Consider the following 26,360-nt stretch of genomic DNA (forward strand, 5'->3'; position numbering starts at 1 on the left):
CAATTAATTGTCTAAGTAGAATGGAGAATCTTTCCAATGTAATGACAAATATGAAAGTCTTAAATTTGGAAAAATTAATGTATATCAGATTCCAATTTTTATGTTCAAATAAAAATTTAATAATCTACCGGATTTCTTTTTAGACATGTTTTCGTCATGATTTTTCCAAAGTCATAGTTTGTGATCAAATAGTTTTCATAAATATTATACTAAAAAAACTAAAACCCAATTTTAAATTATGTTGCAAGGTTTCAAAGCATAGAAAAAAAAAATGATTAATGATTTATCTATTTCAACAAGATGGCCAGGACTACCTAAATGATTTCTATCAGGAATATCAATTATTTTAAAGGAAAATATGTCTCTGAAGTACTGATACCACTGGTTTGATGTATTTTTGGCCAAATGGCGCTTAGAGAATTTGCAAAGAGATTTTTTGGAGTTTTATACCCCAAACATTTTATTCATCAAATCCCTCTATTTATAAACATTATGTGTAGGAACATTAGAAAGCTGTCTAGATTTTGGGTCCAGATAGTTTTAGTCTTTTTATAAAGGCTATGATTTTTAATGTTATCCCAATAGCTTTTTTAATATCGAGTCCCGATGTAGTGAATTAATAAAAGTAAATTAAAACTCAAACCGGTATAGAAGGTTTTATTCTGCAAATTATTAAATATATAACCTATTATTATTTTACATAAAAAAACACAATAGTTATCGAATAAAAGCAGTAAATGATAAGAATCAGCTCTGTCATCAAGAATATAACCACCAGGTTTAAGTTTTTGATTAAAGTTTATTCTGATAAAGTAGTCTCTCTGATACACAATCACCCAGTCAGGAGATAAAAAACTAGTTGCCCCAGCTAGTTTTCATTATATATCAATTTTATATTTAATGGTATTGATATGTTTATAACTAAACCAAGTTTGCTATTGTGAACTTAAAATTTTTTATATTGGGCTTTATAAGCACAAAATAAAAATGGTCCTCCAACATCAAGCATGAGTGAAGTAAGTTTTAACATTTTAAAGAGCTGCATTATCATTTAAGATAAGTCTGAAAAAGAATTCTTTTGTTCATCTGATGTTAGATTTCAAGGCGGACGTGTTAATGATGTAGCCCCCCCCCCCCCCTAATTTTGGTAACTACCGACAATTTACGAGTGCGAGTTAGGATGGAGTTTACTTGCGATACGGAGTTATTTACGAGCGCGATTTAGGTAGTTATGTTTACATAAAGTATGGAAGTAAAAAAATCGTCAAAAACAAAACACTGTTTTATAAACTTTATGAATTGTTCTATATTAATTAAAATAGAGCAAAATCATAAAATTTAAATAAATTTATCTAATAAACTTTCAACGAAACAAATGTTTTATTTCTTTATCACAAACAAAGAGATAAAACTATTTATTTACAAAATAGAATTTGTTTACAAATTATTTTTTACTATTAATACTAGTAGTACTTTGAAGGTTGCTTAAAACTAAAAAAAACATATTTACTATTTACTATATATATATATATATATATATATATATATATATATATATATATATGTATGTATGTATGTATACAAGCAGGTATCCTCTCAAATAAAATAAAATAATTTCAGTAAATAAAATAAAATAACTTACTTTATTAGAGAGGATACTTGTCATGTATATGTTGCAAAAAAATTGTAAAGTTTTGCCAAAGGTTCTCAGTCTTAAAAGCAAAATATTCTCATCAAGTTGACTCCATTTCAAATCACCTTGTGATCCGCAAACAAACTTCAATTTTTGCTTTATTCAACTCCAAAAAGCCTCAACATGGTTGTATGTTGCTTGCATTACAGGATCAACAAAGTTGGTCGTATGATTTACTGTGAGATGGTTAAAGCCTATGTTATTCAAATTATTGTAGGCAGCCCATTTATCTGATTGAATTATAGACCCAACAGCCACCTATCTTTGAATTAATGGAACCAATGTTGCAGCAGATCTTCACACGTGTTAAATATCCCTTTTGAGTCATTACATCATTTGCACCAAATATCCAATGTTGTTCGACGACATGTCCAACATTATTCTTCTCTTTCAAACATTAATGATTTATCTATTTCAACAAGATGGCCAGGACTACCTAAATGATTTCTATCAGGAATATCAATTATTTTAAAGGAAAATATGTCTCTGAAGTACTGATACCACTGGTTTGATGCTTTTTTGCAAATACCTACTATATCACTAGCTGTTGTGACCGGGACCTGTGGTAGATTATTCCAGTTGATAGAATTATTCCAGTTCATTCAAAATTCAAAACAAGGATGCCTTTTTAAGTTATAGCCTTTAGAATTGTTACGAAAATAGCAACGGTATATTATAAAAACTAGATGTCTAACTTCGATCCGAAAAATGAAGCCGGTTTTTGTCCTTTATAGAAATACATACATACATACATACATACATACATACATACATACATACATACATACATACATACATACATACATACATACATACATACATACATACATACATACATACATACATACATACATACATACATACATACATACATACATACATACATACATACATACATACATACATACATACATACATACATACTAGGACAGTTCATATTTGATGAATTTTTGAAAATCAAGTTGGTCTTACCTGGAATGGTTGACCACTAATATAAAAATAATTTTTAGCCTAAAAATTTTAATGTCACGTGACTTTAGAGGTCCCGCCAGTCAAATTTGTGTATAAAAACAAAGCAAGCTTCAGGGGTCTGGCGGGGGCCTTTAAAATCAACACGGAAAGCCGATTTTTCTTCTATATGGTATATTTTGGACTACTTATTTATAATAGGGTAGGACAAAAAAGAAATACGGTGGTATTTATTCCACATGATGTGGAGAAAGTGGCGAAAAAACCGGGTTTTTTACATAAAATGACGCATTACTATGTATAACTGACACTGGTTGATTCTTCATATTTAGGCCGAATTTTGAAAATTAATATTAGAACTCTCTCCATCTCGGACCATTTTTACAAAAAAGCCTTACTTGACATAAGTACAAACATATAAATGTGTAGAGTTTGCACCATGTCTCGAAGTTAGCTTTCTTAAACACAATAAAATGCTGGATTTGCCCCTGTAACAATGTCAAAATAGTAGTTCTGTCTAAAGCACTATTTGTATGAAACTCGATGATTAAATATACTTTCATTTAGATCATTTTGATTGGCTCCACAAAAACAAAACTTATATACCACTACTTTAAATTGCAATCGAATGAAATAGCATTCAAATAAATTTTTATAGTAATCTTTAAAATTACGTTTAACAATTAAATATACGAAAATACAAAAATCAAGTTATTACACAGTGATCCAAATTAAACAAGCAGACAAAACAAAAAAAAAATCAATTTTCTAGAAAAAAATATTAGACATCAAAACTATAATTAAATATCATAGTTACGAAATGACGACCTTTTAAAGTTTTGAAAAACATTTAATGGAAGTATACCAAATTTATAATCAAAAATAATAAAAACGTTTCCTTTGTTTAAAAATTTAAAATAAAAAATAAAAATAATAACTTAAAACTTTTTTTTAAAGCGCATGAAAAAGTCCATCTTACCTACAAATAAAACGTTTTAATACTTCATCACATATATAAAAAAATTGGAGATTTAGTACTAAACTACATACTATTTGGAAGCAACATTTATTATCTTTAGTTTTGTATGCCACGTATTTGAACCAATTACACTGTTTTTTAAATTATGTATGGCTGTTTTAGCCATTTTTAAGGCATAATGCACAAAAATTATGATGTAAATTTTTGAAAATTAGTAAGACTAAAAATATTTTGGAAAATCCTCAAATTTTTTTTAATATTTTATATAAACAAAGCAGCAATACCATTGTTATAAACTTTAAAACATACTTTTAAACATACATCAGAATTGTTTGGTGAGACGTAACAGCAATAAAATTAAAAATGTCATGTTTCTGTTTAACGTTTTACTTTTTAAACTTTGCACTTTTTGCCAGTGGATTAAATTTAAGTAAACAAAATGTAGATCAGTGACGGATCCAGGAACTTGATTATCCCAAACTACGGATGACGGATCCAGGAACTTGGTTATCCCAAATTACCCAAATGCTACCGTTATCCATGGAAAAATAATATATATATATTTCATAATTTACAAATGAATAACTATATATATATATATATATATATATATATATATATATATATATATATATATATATATATATATATATATATATATATATATATATATATATATATATATATATATATATATATATATATATATATATATATATATATATATATATATATATATATATATATATATATATATATATATATATATATATATATATGTATATATATAAATACATATTTTTTAAGTTTGGAATTGTCAATCTTAATATAATAACATAAAATGGTAAACTTGTTATGTAAAAGAAGATCTTGAAGATCTTATCAAAATTTCAATAGCTACGATTTCTTTATCGTAGTAAAAATTTCGGAAAATATCGAGGAATATTCTCCTCCATCAAAGTTCTAATGTTCTTCATTGTTCTTTTAAATGCTATAGTTGGAACGATTTTTTTATTATTGACTTGCAGTTCTTCAATAGGTTGCGGGAACCTTCTATCATGCACTGGAAGAAGTATAAACATAGAGTGTTGCATGTAGCAATCACTTTTACTATTGATCACTTTTTGTTCAGAGCAAGACTTTGTAATTTTAAATGGTTATATATATTTAAAATACGTTCATTAGTTAAAGATTGAATTAATTTTATTTTTCTAAACATTTTACTTTTTATCAAATTTCTTAAAGTTGTAAACTAATACTATTACTCCAAATCAAAATGTTTTTTTTATTTTTTTATTTTTTTTTAATTTATTATTCTTATGGAGAGTGGACTTTTTTTTTTACCTATACCATTGTATTAGTACGTAGAATCTTCAGAAAAAATAACAATACTTAAAAATTCTTTTGTTCTGGAGATATGACCCTACAAAAAACAATAAAAGTTTAAGATGTTGAACTTGTGACACTATTTGTTGAACCGTAGACTAAAATCTATGAATGGCATGAAATGAAAGACGCAATAAATAGTTTGCAAAAATATAAGAAATACAAACCCCAAAAATACAATTTTTAGCTACTGACTGATATTGAAATTAGAGTAAGCCTTACAAAAAGTACCACAAAATCCGAAATAGCAAACATTTTGACCTGAAACTTTGGCAATATTCAGGAAATATGTTTAACTACATACTGACAAAATTTTATGAAAATCTGAGATGGTTGAGTACGGACCTCTGGACTACTTGGCATGGAATGACCCTGGTACAAGCACGGTTCCCAACATTCTTGACATAATTAAAGCATTTAAAAATTTCAATTTAGTTGTAAAAGCTTGCTTTGGATTTTTCTTTTAGCCGGATTTTGCTGAAATAGTTGAAAATTTAAAAAGGTGTTATTTAATGATAACTGGTGCAATCGTAGCACCCAAAATCCACACCGTCTTCTACCACATCAAAGATTTCACCAGTCGCAAAGGATCCCCCTCGGGGCCCTTTAGTGAACAAACTGTCGAAACTGCTCGTCAAGACTTTGATAAACATTGATCAAGGTATAAACGAAACAATAGTTATCCAGAGTACAAAGAAAGATTGTTATATTGCATAACTGATCTAAACAGTAAGTATCTTTAAAGAACTGCTACTATAATTCGATTTATTAGATTAGCAGAAAATCATTGCTGACGGTTTAAAATGAACATTTTAACTGCTGTTAGTAATTATGAATACTGCATGTAATAATATTGAAGAGTATTTTGACTAAAAAAGTATATTAAGGTATTTTGAATTAATTTTCTTGTGAAGAAAATCAAGGACCGTGTCTTACAATTTAATCACATGCTATTTGATGGTAAAATAGTGTAAAATAATAGGACATATATACTTATTTTTTCTCTTCATTTTGAAATCAATGCATTTAAGAAAGTTCCAATAAAAATTCTTTGAAAAGAAACATTTTTTTTTTCGTTTTACCAACTGATAGTCGTTTTGCCAGGTTTTGCACTAAGAAAGGTTGAGATATTTACGCTATGCATAAGCCAATATAAATCACGCTTCAAATAGCAAATCAATATTTTTGTCTATAGAAAAAATTTGGTACAAGTAGCAATATAACAACTATAATAAAAATTGTTGATATTGCATAGTAGAACACTCATGTAACCTTAATTTTGAAAATAGTTACGCTCATGTAACCTTAATTTCGAAAATGGTTATCGAATATCACAGTAATCCGTAACGTTTTGAGATCAAAGTAGCACAATACTAACAAAACTAAAACTGCCATAAATCCTTAACCAGTAAACAAATTAGACTTTATCCAGAGTTTAATGTGGCAATGCTACCCTTGCACCAATTTTTATCAAATTATATGAAGTGGTTCTCATTCTACCGGTGTTTTTATTGTCGCAATATAAAGTCAAAATTTCACTTATTTCATGTGAACATTCAAATTAAATAATTTTCCGCGGACAAAATTAAAAGATTTCAAAATTTTCATTACAGGGTACCTTGATGTGCACGCTATCATCCCATATAAGTGGTGTTCTTGGGTCAGCTAGGTTGGTATTATCAAGATCCGTGTTAACCGTGTGAAACATCTATAAAATGTATTTCAATTAAAAGCCATGCATTTAATTTTTTTGTTATCGATGTGTTTTATTGCTATAACTTGTTCAAAGAATTTAACTGTTCCAATAAAAGGGATCCGTTGCTTTGACTGGAACAAAATGGTGCTTCAAAAAATCAAATTTTATTTCCAATAAGTTTAAAAAAAATAATTTAAGAAATATTTTTATTCATTTAGTTCCTGAAACATCGATATATTGCGTATACTAATATATAATACGTAATCTAAAATTTTCTTATTCTTATCTTGTTTTAAATTATATCAAGGGATTTAAATATATTATTATATTCAAAATAATCCTGGAAGATGTATAACATAAGCAAATTTAAGTTATCTGAAAAATAAGAAATTAGAAACAATTTTTTCATCATTTATAGTATTTACTTACATGCAATGCCGTGATTTATATACATTCAATGTTATTGTTTATATACACGCTATGCCATTCATACAAAAGCATACGTACAAAATTCATTTATTTATAAGTTATAAACAAAGTGAAAAAATAAAATTATAAAAAATATTCCTATTATTACTTTTATAAATATTATTTGTAAAAATATTTTACGAGGTAAACGCTAACATTGCATAAGTTAACGGCACCATTAAAACAGTGGCTGTAGAAAAGCAGCATTTTTAAAGGTGGCTATAGTGGCTGTAGAAGGCTGTGGCAGCATTTTTAAAAGTTTCGAAATGCTTCTATTTGTTCTTAACAATATACGAATAAATTATTTTGTCGGACACATAACTAAAATATTACCATCTCCTCTACCAATAAATAAATGACTGCCATTATACGATGCAGCAACTGAAGAAATTGACGAACGGACATTCTTTGAATAAACAACATTGTTAAAACTAAAAACATAAATATATTGATTAAACAAACTACATTGTATTCATTAAATATCTTGTATGTATTTGTGTGTATGTATGTAATGTATGCATATATGTATGTATGCATGTATGTATGTATGTAATGTATGTATGTATGTATGTATGTATGTATGTATGTATGTATGTATGTATGTATGTATGTATGTATGTATGCATGCATGTATGTATGCATGTAATAATTTACTGCTTTGTGTATGCTTAGCTTCTGGGTAAGAATGATAATAAAAAATTTAACAGAACAGGAAGAGAATTTTACTCGTTGACATCTCTTATCTGTAAAGATCCGCTTTCAGTTCCAGTAATAAGATAGTTGTTCAAGATGATCATTCCCGAAACCATTTCGCTTAGAAATATATTATATAACAGCGAGCCATTTATACTGTACATGCACACAAAATTAGAAGTCTGAAAGAATATTAATAATGATAATGTTAATATCATGGTCATCAATGATGATTATCATTATCGTCATCATCATTATCATAACACTACTTACTGCTGCAGATTGGTATGATTTATAAAGTACAACAATTCTTCCTTGTTCTGATAGTTTAATTTGCGCAACTTCTATTTTGGTTGACGATAGTATTTTGCTCGGAAGTAAAGTGTGCATATAGATACCTTTGTGTATGGTATGTACTAAACAAACGCCATCCTATAAAAAAAAATGTATTTATACGCAATTGATACATAAATAGACTGATTAAAAACATAAATAAAAAATAAAAATAAAGCTCACCACCGCTCCCGTTACCGCCAGATCAAGATCAAGATACATTGAAACATCAGATAAGCAAGCGTCGTGTCCATATATGATTTGGATCGGCTTTTCTGAAATCCCAGATGAAAAACCGCTACTTTGATCAACTTTCCAAATCGCACAAGTACGATCTGCTGATCCCGTTATAACGTGAGAACCATTCGGATCAATACTGAGACAAGTAACAACATCTGTAAAAAAAATGTTTACCCCAATTTAGTCCGCAATATCAAGTAACAAATAGTACGCAGTGTAACTAAAAAAATCATGTAACAAATTTACCATTATGATAGTATACGCAAGCCTTCAAGGTATCTACTCCGCGCTCTATATTGACAACTCTAATACTATTATCCCAATACCCACACGATAGCATCAAACGTCCATCGGAAGAAAATCCAAATAAATGTGACGATAATCGCACAGAGGGAGAAAGAATCCCAGGCAGTAATCGCTGTGTAGAGCTGTAAAAAAATGGTACTTAAAGAGTATTGTTTATTTTAAAGCAAAGACGATACGTTTACGTTTAAATTAAAGCAAAGGCGACTGCAACATTTACTTATATTTATTTAACTACAACTATAGAAGTTTAGAAAAATATTTTAAACCAAAAGGGCACAGGTATCAAGAAAATAATAAGCCAAGTTAGCAAAAAAGTTCAGAAAATTAATAATTTATTAAAAAAAAAAAATTATGTTGAAAACTATTCAATATTCAATTGAATAGCGAATTATATTTTAAAACATCAAGTGGCACGTTAAATGTGTAAAACACATTTAACGTGCATTTATGAGCAAATATTAGAAGCAATTAAAATTAATATAAGGACACACACATAGGTCATAACTAACTTACAAAATGTCGCAAATATTTATTAAACTGCTCGATGAAGTAAGAGCAATGAGATATGAAAAAGTCGATAACAACCCAGATGATTATCGTTTCTCTTTTGAAGATCCAAACGACACAAAAAGAAAACTGAAATACCTTGAAATGCATCAAAAGAAAGCCGAAGATTTCAACAAAAGTAAAGAAATATTGGGTAACGCAAATAAATATTTCGTTATACTTTAGAAAGTACATCAAATATCATTTTAAAAAACGTTTTCAAAATAAAACAAAAAATAAAAAAATATAATAAAGGCGGAATACAAAACGGAACAAAAGTGGACGGTTAAAATCGAATGTTATATAAAATAACTAGTTAAGCACAGGTTTTTGAAACATGTATCACTAATCTGCGCTGTTTCTTACACACCTTCGGTATCACATGCTTTACACGTTTTTTTTTTTTTAAAGAAACTTGTTTATAAAAGACAAGGATAAGAGAAGGAAGCGCAAAATTCTTTAGGAACTTTTAGTTACTTTTGAATAAGAAACTTTTTTTTAAATTTCTTTTCAATAAGAAACTTTTTTTAAAAAATTATTAAAAGATTTAATAATTAAAAAAAAAAAAAAATTATTAAATCTTTTAATAATTTTTTTCTTATTTTTTCACCTACATATTGCATCATTTTAAAATTTTTTATTTGGAATACATTGCAAAACAAAATTAAATAAAAAATTAAAAAATATATACATAATTTCGGTACCAAAATCAAAAAAGAAAATTAGGTCAAAAAAACAATAATAAAAAAATGTCAAATAACATTTGTACCATAAAATTTGAAACTAGATTTAAACTTCAATAAAAACTTAAATAAACATGATTAAAAAAAGATTTTGGGTATGTACATAAAATAAAATATGCAGGCTACGAAAATAAAAAAACATTTTATCACAAGACTCCATATCTTCGAATTTTGTCAAGTCTGGTATTGGTACTTGTACCAACTCTTGTACAGCATTTAGGTCATGTCTACAGCAAAAGCTTCTGGCAAGTTTGCTGTATTGTCCTTTTTTTGATCAAAAGGTACCTTCCGGGTTTTCAGCCAATATATTACCAAATTAGCATAGTGAGATGTTGCCAAATCGGGCCAAAAGATATACTTGATGTCTTGATAGTATTTATTAATAAAAGATTACAAGTGCTTTTGTAAACACACTTTTAAATAGATCTCTTGGTTTATTGCTTGACCAGAAAGAACAATGTAAATTAATGTAACCCCTGTTGGGAATATCATTGTCCATAAAAGTAAATTTTTTTTACTTCATAAGGTCATGATGCTTAACCATGTCTGGTGTCAATTTTTGATTATTTGAATAGTATGTATTATTACCAGCCAGTCACGATATTTTGAATAAAGTGAAACACGTTTTTAGTGCCCTAATGCCTCTGATCAGGGGTTCTGCCTAGTTTTTTATAACACAGAATAGACATTTTAAAGCATTTTAAGATTTTTACAATGGTATTTTTGCTATAATCAAGCCTTCTAGCAGCCTTTGAAAGTGACTTTTTTTTAAAGGTTAAGTTTAAACTAACTGACCTTACAATTTTAACACATTTTTAAATAAATAGTTAATAGGGTTGCTTTAATTTACCATTACTTAGAAAGGGTAGATAGAAAGATAATTAGAAAGGTAAATGATTAATTAACTCATGAATTAAAAACTTTCAGCCACTTATCATTTAAAAAATTAATTAAGAGATTATATAGCCGTCAAAAAAAAACCTTTTTTTAAAATGTTGAAATTTTTTTTTTTCAATTTTTGAAAGGCACTATGTATATATATGTACAGTAGGTGGCGAAACTATTAGTGACACTTTCTTTTTTTTTTAATTTTAAAGTTTAAATGAATTTTGCGAGCAAATATATCTTTTTATTTTAGTCACTGATACCATTATTACTGATTTTAAATAGTGGCAATACTTTCAGTCCACCATATCTGTCAAAAAGTTGACTTATTACTCATTTAGCTGTCAATTGTTGAAAAGTGTGGTTGGAGTTAGTATAAAATGGAATTCAATTATTTATTTTTGGAACAATTTTTTGAGTTCGAAACATAAGTATTGCTTTATAATTTAATTAGTTATGGTTAATAATTCATTATCTTTGCTAATTTTAATGCATAAATCCTGATTCATAACCATTCTCGCATCTCATTGGTTTTTTTATTATATAGGCAAGTCTTCAGACTTAACCCCAAGAAAATGTAGGGAAGTAATAAGTTTACTTCTTCATTCTACACATTCTTAGAGAAAGATAGCAGCAATTACAAGTGTTTTAAAGTCAGTAGTAAACCTAATTAAAAGAAAAAGTGATACAAATGTGCCTCTAGAACCAGACCGCGTTGGCAGAAGTGGCAGAAAAAAGATCACTACTCCACGTTGTCTTAAAAACAGAAAAAAAAAGTGTGACTTAACTAGCTACAATGATGACGGTTCCGAGACAGTTGGCTGAATTTAATTTAATAATGGGTTGTCATTTAACTGAAGCCATGAAAAAAAAGCATCTGGAATGGGCTAGAAAACACCATAAAAAGACTATTGAAAACTAGAGCCGAGTAATTATGACTTATAATATTGTAAGAACCCAAAATTTATAGCTTTATAATTTTAAATATCTTTGTAATGTTTTACAGGTCTGTTTCTTGGACGAGAATATATTTTAAATCTTGGTGGACAAAAGCTCATTTGTCCAACGCCGTCCAGGAGAAAAATTCCATCAGGAATGCCTTATGGAAAAGGTTAAACATCCTGTGAGTGTAATGGTATGATCTGTGATCTCAGCCATGGGCATGGATTTCCTCTACATTATGGAAGGGACCATGAGGCAGGACCAGTACAAGGGAGTACTGGAGAAAAGGTTCCTGCCCCAGGTACAAAAATGTTTCCCTGGTAATGAAGAGTATATGTTGATGCATGACTCGACACCGCGCCATAAAGCTAAGAGTGTTTGAGCACTCCTAGCGGAAAAAATGTGTGCATTTTGCCTTGGCCGGGGAATTCACCCGTCTGATGTCTGAGAGCCGTTATTGTAGCAAAGGGTTGCATTACAAAATATTAAGATTATTACCTTATTTATTATTTTAAAACATTTTATAAAAAAATTATTAGCTATGAAGAAGTAATTATGTTGTTTCATATTCTAAATGAAGCCCTCTAATGATGAAAACAATAAAAAATAATTACAAGATAAATATTTATAAATTTAAGTAGTTTAAACTTGAAAATTAGTAAAAAAGTAGTGTTACTGGTAATTTGGCTGTATACAGTGAAAAAAATTCTATTTTTATGTATATCACTGTATATTAGTAATATACAGTGGAAAAAACAGAATTAGCCTCACCATGTACTGATCCAATATTTTGTAAATCTGTAAGCAAGTTTGTGTGGTGCATCTTTTGTATCCACACACATATAATTATTGTTACAAACAACAACTTTTTAGATTATAATATAGCATAATTAAATTGCGGTACATTCGATAAAACCATATAATGTATAATACTTGATATTTGCGGTAACAAATAGAACTAGCCTCATCAATAACTATTTTCAGTTTATTTGTATATTTTGATCTGGTGATACGCATTTGTGACTTGGTTTTTTATTATTATTTGTAAGTTAAACAAAGTTTTATTATTATTTGTAAGTTAAAAAACTAATCAGGAAATTGCAAAGAAAATTAAAAGATTTCCAAAAGTGGTTAACAATTACTTCAAGATTAGCGTTAATTATGGAGCTTATAAAGAAAGTGGTGGCAAACATAAAATTGATAATTGTACTAAACAAGTTATTGTACCTCGTGCTGCTGCTCAGCACATGACTGCATCTCAAATTTTTCTTGATTTACAATTACCCATATTTGTTCAACGTGAGACAAATCTTACATGAAGATCCAAACACAGCTTGGAAAAAGCGTAAACCAAAACCAAAACTTACTGCTCATCATAAAGAAGTAAAATTACAATTTGCAAAAGAACACATATCTTAGCAGGAAGAATGACATCAAGTTCTCTTCAGTGATGAAAAAAAGTTCTATCTAGATGGTCCTGATGGCTATCAATATTACTGGCATGATCTTTGAAAAGAGAAAAAAACTTGGATGAGTCGTAACTTTGGTGGTGGAACTGTTATGATTTTGGGGGCTTTTTCCTTTTCTGGAAAACTTCCACTGGCATGGAATTCAACAAAAATGAATTCACAAGACTACATTGACTTATTAGAAATAATTTTGATTGAATATAGTGAGGAATTAATGGGCGAAAATTTCACTTTTCAACAAAATAACGATGCTATCCATAACTCAAAGCTTACAAAAGCTTGGTTTAGAGAAAAAAATATTCACGTAATGGAATGGCCCGCATCTAGTTCAGATCTTAACCCAATTGAAAATCTATGGGGAACACTTTCTAGAAAGGTTTATGAAAATGGTAAGCAATTTGAATCCACCTTAGAGCTGAATACTCGTATCAGAGAAAGAATGAAATATCTATAGAAACTATCCAAAATCTTGTGACTAGTATGTCAAGTCGCATATTTGAAGCCATTAAAAATTGAGGAAGCAATACTAAATATTAAATGAGCGTAAAAACAAATCATTTTCTGTATTTTCTTGTATATAACATAAATGAGGCTAACTCTATTTTCTCCACAAAGTGAATACTTTTAATTTTTTTTCCATTTCTAATTAATTAAACATACCAATTTATAAACTTTTTAGTTGTAGTAGAAGATAATCAGAAATAAAGTAGACTTAATTTTTTCATTGCCATTTAATTTGAACAAAAAATAAAGGTGAGGCTAATTCTATTCTTATATATATATATATATATAACTATATTAAATTTCTTATGATAATAATATTTATATCCATATTTCATTTAAATAAATTGTAAATCCATATATATATCCATATATATATATATATATATATATATATATATATATATATATATATATATATATATATATATATATATATATATATATATATATATATATATATATATATATATATACACACACACTATATATGGATATAAAATTTATTGAAATGAAATGTAGATATAAATATTATTATCATAAATGACATTTAAACTTCATGAAAACTAAGAGATATTTGAGGATAATTTGAGGATAAATATTAACATTAAAAACTGAATGATAAATTATAAAATGTCTTTTATAAGAGTGTTTATTAATCTTAACTTAAATTTTTTTTTTTTGATTTTTTAAAAGAATATTAAAAAATTAATTTAACTAATAAAATTCAAAATTTAACTAATTATAACTTGATAATTATTTCAATAAAATAATAATTTTAATACTTCACAATTAATACTAGTAAAATTAAAATTAGCTTAAATTTCTAGAATTCCAAAACATCCCCAAAAAACATCATCTATGTAATGTACATTTTAAAAAGTTTAAATAAAAAAATAAAATTTTAGATTGCATTAGTCACAAAGCACTTGCATACTTCAAGCTTAAAAATTTCGAAAAATTTGAAGAGTTAACTGTTCTTCAATATCAAAAAAGTATTGATGAAAAAGATGACATGAGATTGAGACAAGCGCTATCAAACCTTGGTGTTATATATAAAATGAAAGGCCAATTCGGAAAAGCATTAGAAAATTATAACAAAGCTCTTGAAATGGCTACAAAACGAGGTGAGCAATGGTGCGTAGCAAGATTATATAACAACATTGCTAGTATTCATGAACTGATGATGAATTATGAAAAAGCCATAGAATTTTATCAAAAACGTTTAGAGGTTGCAAATAAACTAAATGATTTGGATGGAGCAATGAAAGCAAACTTAAGTATGGGAGGTTTATATCACACAATTGAAAATCTTGAAAAATCTATTGAGTGTTATGAGGCAGTTCAAGGAATTTTGCGCAAAAAATTGAGTAAAAAAATTCTTTAAATACTACTTTTTTTAAATTTTAAAGAAAAAATTCTTTTCTGATGGCATTTTTTTTTAATTAGAAAACTTTGAAACATTGGCTGATGATGCTGCAGGTTCCGACGATGACTATATTGATTTGGGTCCAGAGTAAGTTATACTTAAAATAATTTTCTTAACATAATATCAATCAAATACAAAACACTTTTTAAAACACATGGTAAATTTGATTTCAAAAAGTAGACTATACGTCAACTTATTTATATAATAAATTAATTTTTATATACCCTGTTCTTTTTTTTTTAATTATACCATTTTTTTATATACCATGTATTATATATGATTTAAAAAAGTATTTTAAATCAAATTTTAGGATGTTAAACTATTAATAATCATCTATTATTAATTATATATTAAAATTCATTAAAATTCATCGTAAAATTAAATTATATATGTTATGCAAAGACCAAATTTAAATTATGCACCTACTAATTTAGGAATTTTGTGAGTGTTAACTCTTGTAAGTGTTAACTACTGTACAATACATTGTAGATTGAAAAATGTACATGTACATTGTACATATTGTATGTTGTATGCATATATAGAGCAATGTATGCATATATAGTATGTAGTAACAACATACTATATATGCAACAACATAATATATATGCAACATATTGCTTATATATATAATAATAGTTTTTCACAAGTAATGACATATTTTAACAGCATAAAATGAAAATTTAAATAAAAAGTGTGCAGTTTTTTAAGAAAACATATATATCATAAATAAAGTTTTTTCAACATGAAAATCATATTTTACCTGTTATATAAAATGTCTATAAATGCATACTATTATAAATAAACAACGTTTATATGAAATTTATAACAATCCATATCAGTAACTATTATAGAAATACAATATTTTGCTTGAGACTCTTGAAATGACACATGTTCAGGTTTAAAATAGGTGTCGGACATTGCTGCCCTTTGGACCCACTAGAGGGCAACCAACTATTGTTCCTTTTGTCAGAAAAAATGAACAATGGTTGGTCCCCCTCCCTCCTCCTTCAGACAGGTCTCCAAAACGGTCTTGAGGGCGCTGATGTCTGGGGGCGCTGATGTACACAATATTTACACTAAAAATAAACTAAACAATATTTATATTAAATACTTTTATATTTATAAATTTTAATAAACAATAAATTTTAGTGAGGAGGAAGAAGAAAAAAATGAAGAAGAAAAAGATGAGAATGGCGCAAAGGTGAATTTTATTATTTGGAACTTTTAATTAACTTAAATAAATCACATAGTTTTCACTTTCCATGCATTTTTTTTCAAATGATTATTCATTTATAGAACAAATTATAAAAATTAAAAATGCTAAAAAAATAATTATTAAATGTGATAATTTCAGGGAAAAACCAAAAAATGTACAATTTTATAAAACAAGTTGATAATTGAGTAAAAAAGCATACCTCAGTTTGACATCTTGAGTAAATGATAAAGGATTTCGATTAGGATCTGTGTGCGGCAACCATGAATGAATACCATAAAGACTATTTGAATGGATGCTTAATAAAGTATCAGGAAGAGAAAGATAAAGAATCGTCCTTTCACGAGGTTTACTTGTTGCAATGAAAATAACTGGATCTTTGTGTGATATCTACAAAGATCATCAAGTTTTGTATCATATTGTAATATTATGTTGTAATATAAAGTGCATCATATGTAAAATAAGTATTGTAAGAAATATTTACTATAAATAAAATATTGTAATGTACTATTTAACAAAAATCATCATTTTCATGAACATCATCATATAAATTATAATGAGAATCATCATTATCATCATCATCATCATTATCATCATTATGTAGCTTCTCATTCAGCCAGGTTTTCAGCCAAGTTTACTATAACTGTAATTGTTCTTTCATGCTCAAAAAACTTTTATGCATTTAGTTTTTTTCCTTTATTAACAGTGTTTCTCTACCAACTACATAACATAAATAAAGTGTTCCTCTACCACCTACATAACATATATATTATAACTTTTTTTCTTTACAATAAGACCATGGCTGTTTTGATGTTTTAACAATTTAAATACAATAAAAAAAACTGTTACGTTATGAAAAACTTTTAATCATTGATCTTTTCTAAAGGTTTTATTTTACACAAAGACTTTGAATAAAAAAAATATATATTTATAATGATTGTTTAAAATAAATGCATTTTGTGTAAATTAACAAAAGATGTTATATATAAATTTTTTTAATGATAAGTTTAAACATTTTTCAATGTCTTTCTAAAAATCTTTTAAGCGATCATTTTTTGAAAGACTTTTTTTAAGTTACTTTAAATTATAAATAACTTCAAAACTTTTTGTGACTAGTCGCTTAGAATGAGTGTAGGAACATTTTATATAAATTATATAAGAATATAAAATAACTTTATTTACTTATATAAGCATGTATTTTGTTGATTAATGTAAATGTTTTGAAATACTTTATAATGTTTTTATCTTATGATTTTTTTAAATCTTTGAAACAAATATTTTATTAAAAAGAATTTTTTTTTTGTGCAACTTTTTGGAAAAAATAAATGTTAATATAACACTTTTTAATAATTTAAATATAATTTGTTTATTTATTTAGTAATAATTAAAATTAATTTGTTACTTAATGTAAAAGAGTAATAAAACCTTTCAAAAGATAAGTTTTAAAGAATTTATTTCAAATGCAATTGAAAATGCAACAAAAAGTAACTTATGCTTTGAGTTTGAGTTTTTTGACTTTTATTTTAGTGCTTACATATTTTCTTTTTGGTAAAGAATCTTCTTATTTTTTTAGTGTTTTTTTTTTAATTTTTTTCCTCATCAAAGTTTAGCTGAAAGTTTCTTTTTTCAGTGCATTTCTGAAATGTTCAAACCATCAAAACATCTAAACAGTCGTGGTCAAGTTGTCAATAATAAAAATTATTTGTGTGATCAACAATTGTGTTTGATCGCACGACATTCATGTCCGTGTCTGTACCACCTACATAACATATAACAGTGTTTCTATTCCACCTAAATAACATATATTAACAGTGTTTCTCTACCACCTAAATAACATATTTGATTAAAAGCTAAAAAATCAATATGTAATAAAAGATATCCAAAAAACTTATAAATAGATATATAAAATAAATTATATAAAACATAATTCTAATTAACTATCCTAAATCATTTATTTTCTTAAATTTACTAGATAAAAATAAACCTCAATTAGAGAAAATGTAGCTGCATTAAAATCTGTCACAACTTTAGGTTTTCCAAAATCAACATCATGTAGCTTCTTTCTTTTTGGGTGAGGTTTCTTCAAAAGTTGTGTTGGTACCTGACCAAAGTTATTGATCATTCCTTCAATAGATTCTCTTAAGCTAGAATCTTCTATTGAATCCAAGTCAACAGCACCTGCAAGATATAATGTAAATAATACAAAAAATCATTTGAAAATAATTTTTTATAACTAAATGTAATGAAAAAAATCATTTTTCTTTAAAAGTCTAATATCATAGTAGGCTGTGTTTATTGACACCCTAACATGAAAAATAATGAATTTAATGTTTCATATCCAGTTATTCTATTTGAAAAACTTGCTATATAATGTAATATATAATAATAAAACTTGCTATAATATAGATCTTATAAAACCAAACTTAGTTAATTCAATCTCGGAGTATTTAAACACCATTGCTTTAAACAACTTTCTTCCTTTTATATCCTTACCAACATGAGTTATCAATCACTCAATTACTTTCACATGTTTCTTTAACATACACAAAGGGTATTAGAACTCCTTTGAATGTACATTCGGATGATATCTCATACCCATATTGCATATCTTCAAGCAGCACCATTATACATAATCCAGTTTAAATCTCGGAAATTTTTAACTCCTTTATTTCAATCCCTGAAGAACTGCAAAAAAATATTCACTCAAACCATACTGACCTCCGTAACTATTTAAAAACTTCAAACCTTGATTCTGTTTTCATTAAACCTACTGACAAAAATGAAATAATATCACTTATTCTTTCTCTAAATGATGGCAAGGCTTCTTGTCTAAACAGCTTTCCAACCTTTATTCTAAAACTTCTTGCTAATGATATTTCTTCAATACTTTTTAAACTATTTATTCTCTCATTGCTACTGGTATATTTCCTAAGATTTTAAAAAACTGTATCTATTAAACCAATACATAAAAAAGACTCAAAACCTGACTGCAATAACTCAAAACCTAACTGCGATAGACCAATATCTTTATTATTAAATATCAGTGAAAGTCTTGAAAATGTAATGTATTCTCCTACCTACTACTTTTTTGATAACTCTTAGTGTCTCTGTGGCTACCAGTTCAGATTTCATTCGAAACACTCTACTTCCCATGCACTTATTAGCATTATCGAAATGATTTGTGGTGCGATTGATAGTGATTCTTTTGCTTGTGTTGTTTTTATTGATCTTCAAAAAGCTTTTGATACAGTTGACGACAAGATTTTAATTGAAAATATGTATCATTATGGTATACAAGGTATTGCTAATGATTGGTTTTCATCATATATTAAAAATTGTACTCAGTTTGTCTTAATTAATGTGTTTCAATCCACAAATAAAGCTATTAAGTTATGGTGTCCCACAGGATTCTGTTCTAGGGCCTTTACTGTTTTTAGTATACATTAACGATCTGGCTCACTCTATAAATAATTTGACTGTTTATTATTTCGCTAATGACACTAACCTTCTATACATAAATAAATCACTCGCGCAACTTTGTAAAAAAGTTAATTCAGATCTCCATCATTTGTGCCATTGGTTAAATAGTGAATGTATTTCTCTAAATATCAATAAAACTCAATTTATTATTTGTCAGCCTCAAAATGAAAAAAAGATTAAAAAAAAAGAAAAAAATGATAATGTAAAATGAGAAGGTAAAAAAGTTTTCTCATCTGAATATATAAAATATTTTGGGGCATTTCTTGACAAAAACCTATCATGGTACAATCAGCTATTTCAATTAAATAAAAAACTCTAATGTGCCAATAGTATGTTGTCATTAATACAACACTATGTTCCCAACATACTCTAATATCAGTTTACTATTACTTGTTCTCCCCCATCTATTGCCAGCTATTGTTGCACCGTTTGGGGTCAAAAATGTAGTTTTCTATTAAACAGTATAAACAGTTGACAACATACTTCCATAAGAATTAGGACATTTTTTCCTTTACGATCTAATATATAAAATAGGTTTTCTAAAGGAAAAAATCTAAAAGATCTTTGTAAAATTTTATAACTTTATAACTTTAAAACTTTATCTCTTTCTGTTTGCTTTTCTTCAAAATAAACTACCAAATTTGTTTAGTAATTTTTTTTATTAAAACAAGTGATACACAAATATTACACTTGAAATACTGAAAATGTTAATTTGCACACTTCTTTTTTTAACACTATCAAATATGGCAAGCTCTCTATAAAACATCAATGTATTTCTCACTGGAACTAATTAATACCATTTATAAAGAAAAAAAAGATTTTTACTAAATAACCTTTTATTACCAACATCCTTTTCTCAATCGAAACCAAATTAAGAAATATTTATTTGAGTATATATCTAATGGATATTAATTTTACCTTTTATTATTATTGCTTTATTATATCACTGTATAAAAAACTATTATAACTGTTATTTTCTTTTTTTAACTTTATTAACACTATCATACTTTCTGTCATAGTTATAAATTCAACTATAATTATTTTTACCAAGTTTTTATCATTAGTTATAATTTTTATTAAAGTTATCATATTATAGTTATTATTTGTAATGTTATTTTATTCATGTTACTATTTTTTACTATTATTTTAATAATTTATAATGTCATTTATAATAATATCATTTAATACTTTTTTTTTCTCTCTCTTGTTTTTTAATGTTAGCTTTATTTTTTTATTTTTTTTTATTTTATTATATTCTTTCTGTTTTATTTATGAGTTTTCACACTTTTAACTAACTATACTAGTGACAACTTATTTATGTGAGTTTACGATAAAAGTTAAAAGTTTATTATTTATTTATGTTTATTATTGTAAATTTTTCTTATTTTATGGTTAAATAAATAAATTAATAAAAAAATAAAAATAAAAAGTTTTAATGCTTAAAAAAATAATTTTAAAACCTTCATAAGAATAATGACTAAATATATTGAGGGCTTTTTCAGCTTCTTTTCCTTTCTGTTTATAACCAAATATAAGGTCGATCCAAGAATGAAGATTGTTTGATACATACTCTGATTCTAGAGCTTGCCTATTTATGTGAACAAAGGTATAAGCATCTTTAGCCCATGGAGGAAGAATCACATCATCCACCTGTGTTCCATCCTGCAATAAACTATAAACTATAAAAAAGTATTGATAGCGAAATCCTTTGGATATGTTAGAAATTCTAATTTGGGATTTAAAAAAATAATGAAATACTTACTTGCAAGTTGCCCAAGCAAAATTTATTCATGTTGATTAGAAACTCAGGAAAAAAGAAAAACTCAGGAATAAGTTCTTTAACATCTACACCTTTCATAACAGAGTTCCACGAATTAGAAATGGAATAAAACTGACGATTTGGGCAGTCAAATCTTCCGCCTTGAAGTTTTACATGGAGACTAGTAAATGGTTCAACACGCAGCATATAATGCAAAACACCAGCTGGATTTGAATAATGGGTAAAATAATGTGACTTCTTTGTGACACCACTGACATCAACAAATGTATTATACCTTTGAAAAATATATAAATATATACATATACATATACATATAAATATATATATATATATATATATATATATATATATATATATATATATATATATATATATATATACATACATATATATATATATATATATTTATATAAAACATGTATATTGTTTTGTTCGCTGAAAAATGTATATTGTTCGCTGTCAAATGGCACTTGTCAACGAAAATCTGCCTGTGTGCTGTCACCTGTCAGCTGATTGCTCATGTCATGGCATGCTATGACTCCAGACTCCTGAACTGTTTGCTGTGGTAGTATAGTTCGTTTCGTTTTTAAGACATGTAAAATTAGGAACACTTTTTAGCATTGTTCGATGTTGGTTGCAAATGTTTAGCCCAATACTGTATATATATGTATATATATATATATATATATATATATATATATATATATATATATATATATATATATATATATATATATACACACATACACACACACACACACACACACACACACACACACACACACACACACACACACACACACAAATAGATTTTACCTATTTGTATTAAATTATTATAATTGAAGAAAAAATTGCTTTTTCAATGTTTCTCAACTTTGTTGAGCTGGATTATAGTTTGGACTGTATTGATGTTAAAATTACACATTAACGTTACGTTTTTTAGCATTTTCCTAATGTTTTGTTTGATTAAATTTTGTACACAATAGTATTTTGCTAAATAATTAATATAAGTTTTGAGATTAAAGATCGCCTTTGAGATTATTGAAGAACAAAAACTTTGTCTGCAAGCTGACATTGTCAACATTGTTAATTAGGTTCAAGAGTGGCTTATGGAAATGAATATTGGGAAACGTAAAATAATGCATTTCAACCAATGACCTAAAGCAAAATTTCCAAACATCTATTGTGGCAGCCAAGGCTAACAAAATGCTTGGTATCCTAAAATGCAGCTTCATAAGCAAAGATGCACAACTCTGGAAAAAGCTATATACAACTTATATATGTCCACTTTTAGAATTTTCCATTACTGCTTAGTGTCCTTATTTAGAAAAGGACACGTCTGTAATTGAAAGCATTCAACGGTGTGTTACAAAAGTACTGCAAGAAATGAAGCCTTTTGATTATATATCAAGATGTATCAAACTTGGACTCACTTCTCTATGCAAACAAAGAAAATGATTGGACTTCCTTTAATAATTTAAATTAGAGAACAAAATCAAGTTAGTTAACTGGTTTATTAATCCAATTAACATTGCCCCCAGCTATGGCTTTTGCATCTGGTACCATCGTGAAATCAACAAAAACTGTTAAGTCTGATATAACTTTTTTAACAACTGTGTAGCAAACACATGAAATGCTTAGCCAGACAATGTAGTAAATACTACCTCAGTGATAAAGTTCAAAACTAATTAGGACCGGCATCTAAACATCTTACTATAGCTTTTGGGATAAAGAGCAGAGGTGTTTTTTTAAAGATCTTAGTGGGTAAAAAAATTGTTATGGCCTCAGTCAGCAAAAAACATTTGATAATTTTCCATTTTATAATAAACATTATGTTTTGGTCTTTTAAGCTCCATATTTCCTTAGAGAGTTCTGTGTCATTTCTTTACTTTACTGATGCATATGATTTCAGATGGCTTGCGTATCTTAATTTAACTGGTGTTTGACTAATGCCACATGCAATTTTTTACTATGTTCATGATCACTGGAACTTACAGTTGCTTGATAGACAATATTGTTGGACAAACACCGGTTATTCAATGGACAAATTCTTTATCTACACAGTTTTTATTTTTACTTAGTTTTTAATTGACTTGTTTTGTACAAAATTTTGCAGCAATGCAAATTTATGATGGACTTAAGGTTAGGCATGCAACTGTAACTAATCTTAATAGAGTTTAGATTATTTTATGTAACTTGTGGCTGACTGGAAACATATTTATTTGTCAATAAGAGCTAGAAAATGATATCCTATTTTTACATTAATATATTTTACATATATATACACACACACCCATATACATATATGTCTATATATATACATATATATATATATATATATATATATATATATATATATATATATATATATATATATATATATATATATATGCATATATATATATATATATATATATATATATATATATATGTCTATATATATATATATATATATATATATATATATATATATATATATATATATATATATATATATATATATATATATGTATATATATATATATATGTATATATATATATGTACATATATATATATGTATATATATATATGTATATATATATGTATATATATATATGTATATATATATATATATATATATATATATATATATATATATATATATATATATATATATAATATATATATATATATATATATATATATATATATGGCCAATTCCATAGTTCAGTGACGCATCATGCGGAGAGATTTTTTTTAAAAGAAATTTTTCTATAACTCAAAAATAATTTTTTATTACTCTAAATAAATCTTGAATTAAAATTTTATAATATAAACTAAACACAATTGTATTAACATAACACTGCTACATAGCAAAAATTAAAACATAAGTTCAGTGACGCAACACGGAAAAAAGTGTTTTTTTATCAGCATACTTTTAAATGGAGTTTTCACTGAAATTTTAATTCTTGCTTGACTTATTAGATTTTTTTGTTGTAATTTATTCATTTGGCAATTAGGTAGTCATAAAAAAAGCCACAAACAATAAAGTTTTCATATCGTTTTATTTTACAGAAAAAAAACTATCAGTTCAGTGATGCAACGTTCAGTGACGAAACAAAAAGACGAAATTAAAATCATTTTAAAAAGTTTTGTTATTTTGTAATAAATTTTAATTATACTCAGGTGAAAATAGCATCGGAACAACGTTATCATTCTAAACATAAAAATAATGTGATTTTGATATACCTTTGATTTTTCTTGAATAACTTAAAATTGAACTGAATCCAAGTTCATTTTTTTGTTGTCTTGTATCGTTTTCTGACATGCGAATTACAGATATTTGCAAATCTTGTAATGCTAACGCAATATCTGCTGCTGACCTGATTTCGTATTGACTAGTTTTAACTCTCAGGGCTGCGATTCGCTTAACAGTGGCTCCTATTCTGTCAACCACTCCTTTCCCGTGCATCGCTGCAAAGAAATGCCAGAAGAATTTTTTATGAAAACGTTTTTCAAACACAACCATTGCAGCCATTATGCTTTTGTTTTTGAACTGAGAAGTGGCATTATCGCTGAACATGTGTACTTCTTTGACTTGATCAGGAATAAAGTGAAGGATTTTGTCAATGTACGGTATAACGGAAGACTTAGTATGATCAGTTGAATCTGAAACTATGGCAAATGTTTTTAACTCAATGTTCCAGACTGCTAGGGTCATGATAGAAACTTGATTTCGATCAAAATGAGCCGCTTGTGGCTCATTTTGATAGAAACACCTAGCGTTTTCAGCCCAGTCAACTTGGATTACCGCAATTTCAGAATTAATACTCATCGAAACCTCCTTCAGTTTATTAAAAATTGTTGATTGGTTTTTCTTTACAAATGCGTGTTTAACGAACTTATCACGCATCGCTGATATGTGTTGGATGAGTTCTGTTACAGTAGACTTTTTTGAAATTTTTTCAATGTTTGCATACATTTTAGTTTCAGGCTTTCTTTACTCGCCCCAGGATACTTCGAAACCAAATGTATTAACAGTTTACAAGTGTTTATCAAACTGTTTCATACCTTTGCATGCAACGCATTTGTCATAGGCGCAATCGTATGTGTACGGTTCACAAACAAAGTTATTTATCATTTCAGATCCAACTTTGATTGAAGGCGCTTGAATTGATTTTGTTAATGCATTTAAGGCAAATCGCATATTTTCATGCAAACTACAAACACAAACATTATGCGGAAATTTTGTAACTGATTTTACATTGCGTGGACGAAGGTCGCAAAATTTGCTGAATCCAATTTTTATGTGCAGATGCTTTTCCTTGAATAACTCGAAAGCTTCTTTTAGCGTATAATATAAATGACGTATCTGAATATTGTTTGCTTTTCCGTCAAATAATTGAATTCGAGTGACATCTTTTTTGTTTGGTGATATTTGGGAAAATTCATCTTCATTATAAAAGTTTACAACTGCTAAAACATTGCTTTCAGAAAGACCATACAGCTTTGAGCAGAGCTATTTGAAAGAATAGAAAGAATTTCAGATTGTTTCTCCTTTGAAGTTGGTAGTGCTTTTAAAACATTTTCAATGCTTTTCCTCTTTGTTGAACGTTTTTAAAAGATGAG

The 26,360-nt window shown here is 27.2% G+C and overlaps 2 protein-coding genes across 5 annotated transcripts in view; one reads left to right on the forward strand and one right to left on the reverse strand.

Annotated features, from left to right (window-relative positions):
* Positions 1–7,116: 7,116 nt before the first annotated feature.
* The window catches only part of LOC100211832 (neurobeachin-like protein 1), a 129,555-nt gene continuing 110,311 nt past the window's right edge, over positions 7,117–26,360 (reverse strand). For all 4 annotated transcript variants that reach the window (XM_065800022.1, XM_065800025.1, XM_065800023.1 and 1 more), the window contains 9 exons: positions 21,734–22,025; positions 21,432–21,633; positions 18,476–18,669; positions 16,694–16,881; positions 8,704–8,885; positions 8,401–8,612; positions 8,158–8,316; positions 7,918–8,066; positions 7,117–7,622 (listed from right to left, as the gene is read on the reverse strand). In XM_065800022.1, the coding sequence (XP_065656094.1) occupies positions 7,493–7,622; positions 7,918–8,066; positions 8,158–8,316; positions 8,401–8,612; positions 8,704–8,885; positions 16,694–16,881; positions 18,476–18,669; positions 21,432–21,633; positions 21,734–22,025 (1,708 nt within the window). In that variant the 3' untranslated portion in view covers positions 7,117–7,492. The remainder of the gene's footprint in view (positions 7,623–7,917; positions 8,067–8,157; positions 8,317–8,400; positions 8,613–8,703; positions 8,886–16,693; positions 16,882–18,475; positions 18,670–21,431; positions 21,634–21,733; positions 22,026–26,360) is intronic.
* On the forward strand, positions 9,171–16,822 carry LOC124814387 (tetratricopeptide repeat protein 28). The gene is made up of 5 exons (XM_065800026.1): positions 9,171–9,463; positions 14,758–15,219; positions 15,299–15,365; positions 16,428–16,479; positions 16,633–16,822. The coding sequence occupies exons 1-5, from the start codon at positions 9,280–9,282 to the stop codon at positions 16,660–16,662; spliced, it is 795 nt and encodes a 264-aa protein (XP_065656098.1). The 5' UTR covers positions 9,171–9,279; the 3' UTR covers positions 16,663–16,822.

This window comes from Hydra vulgaris, chromosome 06, assembly GCF_038396675.1.
Source record: "Hydra vulgaris chromosome 06, alternate assembly HydraT2T_AEP".
Taxonomy (NCBI): Eukaryota; Metazoa; Cnidaria; class Hydrozoa; order Anthoathecata; family Hydridae; genus Hydra; species Hydra vulgaris.